The sequence below is a fragment of the Colobus angolensis genome, unplaced genomic scaffold, assembly GCF_000951035.1.
Source record: "Colobus angolensis palliatus isolate OR3802 unplaced genomic scaffold, Cang.pa_1.0 Scaffold60, whole genome shotgun sequence".
Taxonomy (NCBI): Eukaryota; Metazoa; Chordata; class Mammalia; order Primates; family Cercopithecidae; genus Colobus; species Colobus angolensis.
In genome coordinates this window covers 4,106,893-4,116,842 of record NW_012119599.1, presented here as the reverse complement: position 1 = coordinate 4,116,842, position 9,950 = coordinate 4,106,893, and the positions used below count along the sequence as shown (strand labels likewise).

Below are 9,950 nucleotides of genomic sequence, written 5' to 3'. Positions count from 1 at the left end.
TGTAGCTCTGTGTGAAGAGGGGCTATGAGCGTCGGGCCGTCGACGAGACCCGCGCGGGGGGCGCCGTGCTTTGCCCCTCGCTGCCTGGGTTTACTTGGTACAGTCCGCGGCCCGAAGGAACAACAAGCTGAAGGGTTCGCGCGTGCGTGTGCGGGGCAGGAACGCTACTTATAAAAATGGGATGCGCTGGGGGTGGAGGGCGCTAGTTCGGACTGGATCCTGGGCCCGAGGCCTGCTTATTTGCATAATCCTAGCGCGGGACAATGAAAGGCCTCCAGAACTGGAAGGAGTGATTTGCATATTCCCCGAAGAGGCCTTACTCCTGAGCGCAGTGATTAGCATATGGCGGGGCAACCTGAGCAAAGCGCATGCGCGCAGGGACTGCAGACTAACGCGAAGTGGGTAACCTTGTTTTCGTTGGGAATCAGTTTGCATCTTGAGAGGGGCCACGAGGGTCAGGACACCTCCCAACCAGGATAAATGTTTATTGATCTCCTTGGTGTCAGACCCTATGCTGGCAGATTCTATGGTTTCTGCAGTGAACCATACTCCTGTACTCACGGCGCCCCAGTCGAAGGAGATACACACCTAATTAGACAACTACTACCCATAAGGTCAGACCTGGAGTGAGGAACACAGGGGGCTGTGGGAGCCTAAGAGGCACCTGCCCCGGCCTATGATTCTAGAAAGGCTTCCAGGAGGTGGTAATCCTTAAGCCAAGTACGAATAGGAGACAGCTAGAATGGGAATGGATCTGGCAGAGTGAACAGCAAGCGCCAAGGCCCAGAGGCCAAAAAAAAAAAAAAAGCGCATGGTTTGATTGAGGAAGCAAGAGCAGCTTAGTATGCCTAGAACCGAACTGGAGGGGGAAATGGTCTTATAGACCATGTTAGAGTTGAACTATGACTACATTCCAGTCTTCCTGGAAGCGTCACATTCCGGCTTAAACTCCCCAAAGGGATCCCATTAGGAAAAAAAATCCAAAAATGTTTATCATGGCCTCAGGGCTATACAGCTGGTCTGACCGTGCTTATCTTTCTGACCCCACCTACTTCCTCCTCCCTCCACTCCTGTCCAGCTCCACTTTATGTCAAACTCTCTGCCATCTCGGGCCTTTGCTCTTGCCGTTACCTCTGCCTGAAAATGCTTTTCCCTCTGACCTTCGACTACCTGCTCTTGTGCTCACCATTCATATCTTGGTACGGATGTCAATTTGAGAGGCTTTTCCTGATCTCTCCATAATAGCGCTTCCACATATGACTGGAGTTACGGATAAATAGGGATTGGCCATGAGTTGGTGGTGGTTGTAACTGGCATGAAGAGTACATGGGTCTAGGCGCTGTGGCTCATGCCCGTAATCCCAACACTTTGGGAGGCCGAGGTGGGTGGATCACCTGCGGTCAGTAGCTTGAGACCAGCCTGGGCAACATGGTGAAACCTGCCTCTATTAAAAGTACAAAAATTAGCCAGAGGTGATGGGGGGGTGCCTGTAATCCCTGCTACTTGGGAGGCTGAGGCACAAGGATCACTTGAACCCTGGAGGCAGAGTCACTGCACTCCAGCCTGGGCCACCCAGCTAGACTCCGTCTCAAAAAAAAAAAAAAAAAAAAAGAGTCTGGGTGCGGTGGCTCACGCCTGTAATCCCAGCACTTTGGGAGGCCGGGGCGGGCAGATCACGAGTTCAGGAGATTGAGACCATCCTGGCTAACAAGGTGAAAACCCATTTCTATTAAAAATACAAAAAAAAAATTAGCGGGGTGTGGTGGTGGCAGGCGCCTGTAGTCCCAGCTATTTGGGAGGCTGAAGCAGGAGAATGGCGTGAACGCGGGAGGCAGAGCTTGCAGTGAGCCGAGACCTCACTACTGCGCTCCAGCCTGGGCAACTGAGTGAGACTTCGTCTCAAAAAAAAAAAGAATACATGGGACTTTATTGCCCCATCTACTCCTGCGGGTTTGAAGTTTTCCATAATGACAATGGCATACCACATTACCATACTCTGCATGTATATTAATAGTTCCTATCACAATCTGAACTTTCTTTGCTTCCTTGTTTTGAGTGTTTTCCTCATGAAAGCTTCATGAGGGTAAGAATGGAGTCGCCCTTTTTCACTTTGGGTTCTCAGTGCTTAGAGCAGGATCAGATTTCAGATTAGTGCAGAGCTATCTTTAACACCTAACATTTGCCTGTTTTATTCACCATGGACTCTAGAACTTTGAGCAGCACCTGACACGTCGTAAGAGGTTATTTTTTAAAGTTAGAATAATACATCTAAAAGGTACATGAATGAATGAGAAGCCTGGGATGCCAGACTAAAGAGCTTTGACTTGGTCTAGAGGTGATAGGGAGCTAGGCAAAGGTTTTGAGAGCTTAACTTTAATTCACAGTTCCCTTGGAGACTAATGTCTGGAGTAGGGGGAAGCCAGGGTAAGGGTCACGGCCATGGAATGGGGTAGCTCAGTCGCTATGAAAAAGACAAGACTCCGTGACTCTTTGGCTGAAGAAGTGGCCAAACCCAGGTTTCTTGGGAGGTCGAGATACCCTCAATGAGGTCAGGACCTTCTCCTGGCCTATACTGTCCAGCAGCAACCATCACACTCCCCCCTCCCCTCTCCCTTAGTTCCCCTCCCAATGGTACAGCCCTTGACAGCAGGACAGACACACGGCCACCCCAAACACTTGTTCTCTCCTCAGTTTAATGGTGGTTAGTGAGATTGCCAAACCCCCTCCCCATTCCCCTCCCCGCCCCATACAAAATGTGTGTGTGGTTTTTTGTTTTTTTGTTTTTTGTTTTTTTAACAAGAAAAAGGGGGCAAAAGCCAGGAATGGGGAGAGGGGGGTGCAATCTGATATTTTTCATACAGACTTTTGATTTTTTAATATATTATATATAAAACCATAAAGACCACGAATCCTCCCCAAACTCCTTTCCCCCTCCCCGGGGGGCCTGGAGGAGAGATGGGGAAGGCCCCCCCAGGAGTGGGTGGACAGAGAGACAAATATGGATGAGACAGACGTTGGGGGAAAAGGTAGAAGGGGAGCCCAGGAACCTGGGGAAGGGGAATTGGAGAAAAGGGTTGGGGCTGTCTCCCTCACTGCCCCCATCAAAGTTATGACACAAAGACACAGAATCCCTATTTCCACGCCCTCCCCCCACCCATCCCCCCACCGTGCAAACATGGCTTTGCAAAGAGGTGCCCAGAGCTCTGTGGAACTCTTACAATGGCTGGCATGGGGTCTAGGACCCCCAAAGAAATCTGTGTTCCCCTTCCCTGCCCACCCCACCCTTCCCAGAAACTGACCCCCTCCCCACAAGACCTGGTTTTGTAGCCTAGGGGCCCTGGCCTTCCCCCAGTTATCTTCCCCCAACCCAATCCCTACTGCCCTCCCTGGACTTGGGGGATCTGGACCTTTGGCCCCTGCCCTCTGGGGGACCCAGACCTCTGGGCCCTCACTTCTGGCCCTTGCAGAGATCCAGGCATCCAACACCCCCATCCCTGCCCAAGCGTCTGAGGTGTTAGTGGTGGGGGGAGAAGCCCACCATCCCAGACTCTGGTAAATGTCTTTGCTGGTTCCTTGCAGCTGGCAGTGGGGGTGACCCCAGCCCAGGCCTAGGCCTGGGGTGGGGATAGGGTCAGATGAAGAATTCCTCTTTCCTCTTGTGTCCGTCGCTGCCGTTGAGGAAGGCTTCTCTTGCTTCTCCCTGTTCATCCAAGCCACTGGCTTCGTGGGTCAGATAGGAACCTGAGAGGGTGACAGACCCCCAGGGCAGGGAGGACATATTTGTGGACCCAGGAGTTGGTCAGAAATATAGGGGAACAGGGAGACAGACAAGGCAGATGCCAGACGAAGGAAGAGGGAGAAATCGAACCAAACACACAGGGAGAGGCAGAGAAAGAGGTAAAAGCAGAATTAGGAAGACTCCAAAAGCTCACTGAAAGTGCCACCCTTATCCTTTCTGTTGGAGGTATTTCTTTGCTCTGCTCCCAGCGAATTCAGCAATTAGGAAAATAAACTGCTTTATTCAAATCCATGCTCTTTTTTTCCCCCCTACTTTTTTGTATTTTTAGTAGAAAAGGGGCTTCGCCATGGTGCCCAGGCTGGTCTCGAACTCCTGGTCTACTCAAGTGCTTTACCCGCCTTGGCCTCCCAAAGTGCTGGGATTACAAGCGTGAGCCACCGCGTCCACCCACAAATCTATGCTTTTAATTCAGCTTCTTTTTTTTTTTTTTTTTTTTTGAGGTGGAGTCTAGCTCTGTCGCCCGGACTGGAGTGCAGATCTCAGCTCACTGCAAGCTCCGCCTCCCGGGTTTACGCCATTCTCCTGCCTCAGCCTCCCGAGTAGCTGGGACCACAGGCGCCCGCCACCTCGCCCAGCTAGTTTTTGTATTTTTAGTAGAGACGGGGTTTCACCGTGTTAGCCAGGATGGTCTTGATCTCCTGACCTCGTGATCCGCCCGTCTCGGCCTCCCAAAGTGCTGGGATTACAGGCTTGAGCCCCCGCGCCCGGCCTTTTAATTCAGCTTCTAAATTCTACCCCTTTTCGAGTATTGTGCCGAAAGCCCCTCTCCCTTTGTCATCTCGGCCCCAGGTGCAGGGGGATTTGGAATCCTGCGCCTAGGCTCCGCCCTCTCGTTACCGTGGCTCTAGGCCCCGCCTCTTTCCGAGCCCCACAACCAACCAACCACAGAGTCCAGGCCCCGCCCCACTCACCCTTCTGCCGTACCGAGCACCAGACCATGCCCACTAGCACACATATGATCAGAAACACCAGCAGCGCCAGGATGCCGCCCACAATGGCATAGGGAACCGACGTCTGAGCCTCTACCACCGCACCAGGGTCTGCCAGAGGGACAGGGCACAGGGCAAGGTAATCAAAGGACGGTCCCAGTCTGGCCCCATCGCTGCCAAGCTTTTAAGCCATTCTGCACACATCTAACCGTGCCCTTTTATGTGCCACACCCCTCAAAAATTACTGCCACCTTGTAGTCTCTTCTCTTTACAGATGCTTGTTGGTTTGTACACTGCCCGACCCCTCCCCTGAGTCATGTTGCATTTTCCTTTTCTTTTTCTTGTTTTCTTTTGCAGAGACGGGGGTCTCGCTATGTGGCCCAGACTTAAACTCCTGGGCTCAAGCGATCCTCCGGCCTAGGCCTCCCAAAGTACTGAGATTAGAGGCGTGAGCGACCGCACCCGGCCATCCCTCTTCTTTTGACTCAAGTTTCTTCCTCCACTAAGAAACAGAGTCCAAGAAACAGGTCCAAGTCCCTTCCCACCTTGTCTAAAACGCTCCAAGTATTTAAAGTGCTGGGTTTCCAACTACTTCCAAATTTTCTGCCTCACCGTCATAGAGCTAAACACAGAACAGCTGTGTGCTAGAGCCCATTCCAACCACTTTACATATTTAGCTCACATAATCTTCACAACAACCTTGTTATATAGGTGCTATTGTTTATTTCCACTTTCCTGATGGGTTAACTGAGGCGCAGACAGGTTCGGTTATCTACAATAGAATGCAGCCAACCCGAATTTGAGCCCCGCGGGCCAGTCTGGTCCCAAAAGGACAAGAACTCTGTTGGCTGCCGAACCCCTGAGTTACGTGGCCTCTTTGCCCAAGCCCAGCCCCCGCCACCTGGCGCCCCGCCCCCGCCCTGAGCCCTGCCCGCAGCCCTGCCCTCACCGTAGACCACGAGTACGTAGAGCGCCCTCGCATGGCCGTGCTTATTGGACGCCTCGCAAGTGTAGGTGCCGTTATCCGCGGATACCAGGCCCGGCAGCGTGAGCGTCTCTCCCACGGCCTCCGCCCTCTCCGGCAAAGACTCATTCCCGCGGTTCCAGCGGATCTGGTTTGGCCTGGGTGGGGATAAAGTATAGTGAAAGTTAGGAACCCAGGTGCCAGCACCCAATTCTGACTTGTCAAGAATATAGACATGCAACTCTCATCCCGCAGGGACCTCCAAATAAGAGGCTTCCTGCTATCTCTTTCCTTTCTGGAAAACCAACAGTCCTGGGCCTACTTCCACCCATCACCAAGGTCTCAGGAATTCTAGCCCAGGCTGATCATGGTGGCTCATGCCTGTAATCCCAGCACTTTAGGAGGCTGAGATGGGAGGACTGCTTAGGGCCAGCAGTTCCAGACCAGTCTGGGCAACATAGGGAGACCCCGTCACTACAACATAGGGAGACCCCGTCACTACAATAATAATAATAATAATTATTATTATTCTAGCCCTCCCACGCCATTCCATCCTCAGCAACCAGGAGTCCGAGGCTGCACAGCTTCAGTACTGGGGAGTCCGAGCCTCCAGATTCCTCCTCCCCCAGGATTCAGGAGTCCAGGTCCCCAGCTCTCTCCTCCTTAGGACCCAGGCCTTCAAGTCCCTGGTCCCTGTTCTTCCAGGCCCCCAGCTTTCTCCTCTTGAGGACGCAGGAGGCCCCCAGAGCTCACCTGGGGTTCCCCGTGACAGCACACGTCAACACCAGCGTGTCTCCCTCCCTCACCACAGCTTGGGAGGCATGAATCCGGGCCGTGGGGGAGTCTGCAAGGCAAAAGTAAGAAGGGAGAGTAGTTTCCAAGCCATCACGCGGGACAAGGGGGACCCTCCCGGGTGCGGGTGGCTGGCGTTGGGATCCCTTGGGTCCCGGCCCGCGGGGCACTTACACTGCACATCCAGCACGTACTGCGTCTGCTTGCTGTGTCCGGAGGGCAGCGCCTGGTTCTGCGCCTCGCAGATGATGATACCACCGTCGTCCTTACGGTCCACACGAAACCGCACTGTGCTTGCCACGCTCCAGACCTTGCCATTTTCCTGGCTGCTGCTCACTCCTGCCACACCCCGGTCAGACACTGTCAGGCTGCGACTCTGGCTTCATCCATCCACCCAAGCCAACCCCAAAGCAGGCTATTTGCCAAGCTCCACCCCTTACCCACAGGCCCCGCCTCTTGTCCTCCAAGCTACGCCCCACCCCTAACCAAGGCCATGTGCCTCCTCCCAAAGCTCTTCCCTCTTTCACGCTCATGCTTTCTCGTCTATCAATCCATTTAATTGCTATATATATAAACATAAATCTATATATATACTTAGAGACGGGGTCTCACAATTCTGGCCAGGTTGAACTCCTGACCTCAAGCAATCCTCCCATCTCAGCCTCCCAAAGTGCTAGGACTACAGGTGTGAGCCACCACGTTTGACATCGACCACTACATATTGAATGTCCAGTGTCTGTGAAAACCTGTGGCTCCTCTCCACATATAACCACATATAACCTCTCCTAAGTCCCACCTCCTCCCCACCCCTCATCAGCACTTGGCCCAGGGTACCTTTCAGCTCCTTGCGGTCCCGGTACCAGCGCAAGGTGGCAGCCGGACGGGATCGCGGAACCAGGCAGCTGAGCTCCACCTCGCCGCCCTCTACCGCCTGCTCCCGGACCTCCACCACGGGATTCTCTGGGGCCACTGCCGCAGGAAGAAGGGAAGTAAGGGGTTAAAAAAGGCACGAACGTGGGTTCAAAGCGATCAAGCTGCCGTTTCCCAGCGACCAGAGGGAACCAGGGTCCCAGGTGGCAGGGGTTAAAGGGGAGAGGTCAGGAGCCAGATGCCCATCCAGGATGTTAAAAATAGTCATGGTCTGAAAGTCTCAGGAGAAGAGAGAAGCAGAGAAGAAAGGAGGAGAGGATGCGCCCGACAAGGGGGAGGGCGTTACCTAGTACCGTGAGCGTGGCAATCTGGTGGTGGGTGTCTTCTGTGTAGAGCTGGCAGAAATAGCCCCCCTCATCCTCCAGGCGGGCATCTGAGAGCCGGATCCGCACCCGGCGTGGGGAGAACTCCTCAAGCTGGAAACGCTCATCCTTCAAGGCTAGAGAGAGTGAGGGGGAAGGTGTGAATTTCGGGAGTCCTGGCCTCACAAGTCCCACCCATCCAACAAGAGCTTAGAGTCCAGCCCTCTGCCTCATTTCTCCAGCCATACCTGTGAGTCTGAGGTGTCCAACTATTTACTCCCTTGAGAACCCAGCATTAGTCAAGTCCTCCTGCCTGCAGGACCAGCAGTCCAGGCCCCCAGCCCTTTCTTCTCCGAGACCCAGGAGACCAAACTCTCGGGTATGTCCTCTTTCAGGACACGGGAGTCTGGGCCCCAGTCCTCTCTTCCTTTAAGACTCAGGAGTCTAGTCCCCAGCACTCACCACGGGTGCCATTGAAGAAGAGGGTCTGCCGGGCTGGGTTCTGGATGACAACTATGGACCCATCATACTGGTGTAGACGGCAGGTGATCTCAGCCACCCCACCCTCAGCCACCGTCACGTTCTCTGTCTGTACTTCCTGTCCTGCCCCTGGACGATTCGACAAAAAGACAGGATAGAAGACTCACTGAAAGCTGCATTTCAGTTTTTTCTTTCTCCCTCTCCCCCATCCAAACCTCCAATCCCTCTCTTTCCCCTCATTCATTTCATTGTACTGAACATTTCCTGCATGTCCAGGACAGGGAGGAAATCTGCTCCCTACTCTAAAAGAGCCGCAGTCAAGATTTAGTAGAATATGCTCTAATGAGGGCAGCACAGGGCACATTAGGAGCCCAGAGCAAGGGGAGACTATTATAGAACTGCCTAGAGAGATGGGTAGCCAGAGAGGGCTCTGCAAGAAAGCGCCATTGAATCTGGATCTTAAACAGTAAGCAGGAGGCCGGGCGCGGTGGCTCATGCCTGTAATCCCAGCACTTTGGGAGGCTGAGGCGGGCGAATCACAAGGTCAAGAGATAGAGACCATCCTGGCCAACATGGTGAAACCCCGTCTCTACTAAAAATACAAACAAACAAACAAAAAAGTAGCTGGGTGTGGTGGCATGCACCTGTAGTCCCAGCTACTCAGGAGGCTGAGGCAGGGGAATCGCTTGAACTGGGGAGGCGGAAGTTGCAGTGAGCCGAGGTTAAGCCACTGCGCCACTGCACTCCAGCCTGGGTGACAGAGCAAGACTCTGTCTCAAAAAAAAAAAAAAAAGAGTAAGCAGGAGTTCACAAGGTGTGGGAAACTGCTGTGTGTTCACCAAGCCTCATCTTTCACACCTGGGCACATATTGTAGCCCGTTTGCAAAGACGGCTGTAATATTCTCCTGTTCCTGGACATGCCCTTTGCAAATTGATTTTGCCATTCCTCCCATTGAGAAAGCACTCTGTCCCCCTACTAGTCTGGGTAAAACTTGCGAGTTGCTTTGACCAATAAAATTTGCTAGAAGTGATATTGAGCTCAGGCCTGAAGAGGCCTTGTAACTTCCACTACTGCCCTAAGACTGTTACATGAAAATACCCAGACTAGTGTCTTTGCAGATGAACGATCACAGTGAAAGAGAAGCCCAGCCAGCAGCCAGCACCAACCACCAGCTGTGTGAGTGAGGCCATCCTGGATCATCCAGCCCCAGCTGCCCCACCAGATGACAGTAGCCATACAAGTGACCCCAGTTGAGACCAATAAAAGATCTGCCCATCTGATATAGCCCAAACTGCTGAACCCCAGAATCATGAACAAATAAGGTGGTGGTTGTTTTAAACTCCTAAGTTGTGCGTGATCTGTTCTCTGCTAAAGTTAACTGATACAATACAGAATTAGGCTATACTTCCCAGCATCCTTTATAGTTAGGTGGGGCCATGTGACCAATTCTGGCCAATGGGATGTAGGTGGAAGAGAAACACCTCTTGCAGCCTGACCCATGTCCCTCATAATCCTTAACACTGACTGAACAGAGAGGACTCCAGGGAGCCTAGAGGAGGGCAGGATCACAAGCCGGAAGGAACCTGGGTCTCTGACTGACTGTCCCCCATGACCCACCTGTATAGGACTGTGATATGAGCAAGAAATACACCTTTTTGTTAAGTCATTGAGATTTCAGGGGTGTCTGTTACAGTGTTTAACCTACCCTGATTAATCCATCAGAAAAACAAGGTGGGGAATTAGAAAAGGGGTG

General features: G+C 52.8%; 1 protein-coding gene across 1 annotated transcript; it reads right to left on the bottom strand.

The window, feature by feature from the left end:
* Nucleotides 1-2,675: 2,675 nt before the first annotated feature.
* Nucleotides 2,676-8,466, bottom strand: CADM4 (cell adhesion molecule 4). Its single transcript, XM_011963172.1, has 9 exons — nucleotides 8,451-8,466; nucleotides 8,179-8,325; nucleotides 7,701-7,853; nucleotides 7,319-7,453; nucleotides 6,659-6,823; nucleotides 6,446-6,536; nucleotides 5,678-5,850; nucleotides 4,711-4,839; nucleotides 2,676-3,741 (listed from the first exon to the last, which is right to left on the bottom strand). Exons 1-9 carry the CDS (start codon nucleotides 8,464-8,466, stop codon nucleotides 3,632-3,634), a joined length of 1,119 nt encoding a protein of 372 aa, XP_011818562.1. The 3' UTR covers nucleotides 2,676-3,631.
* Between the last annotated feature and the right edge of the window lie 1,484 nt (nucleotides 8,467-9,950).

Bases quoted from the DNA above. Each gene is read 5' to 3' on its own strand.
- CADM4 (XM_011963172.1), bottom strand. The intron at 7,854-8,178 runs GTGAGTGCTGGG...CACTCTCTCTAG, and splicing joins CTTCTTCAATGGCACCCGTG to CCTTGAAGGATGAGCGTTTC. The intron at 7,454-7,700 runs GTAACGCCCTCC...TTCCTGCGGCAG, and splicing joins TGCCACGCTCACGGTACTAG to TGGCCCCAGAGAATCCCGTG.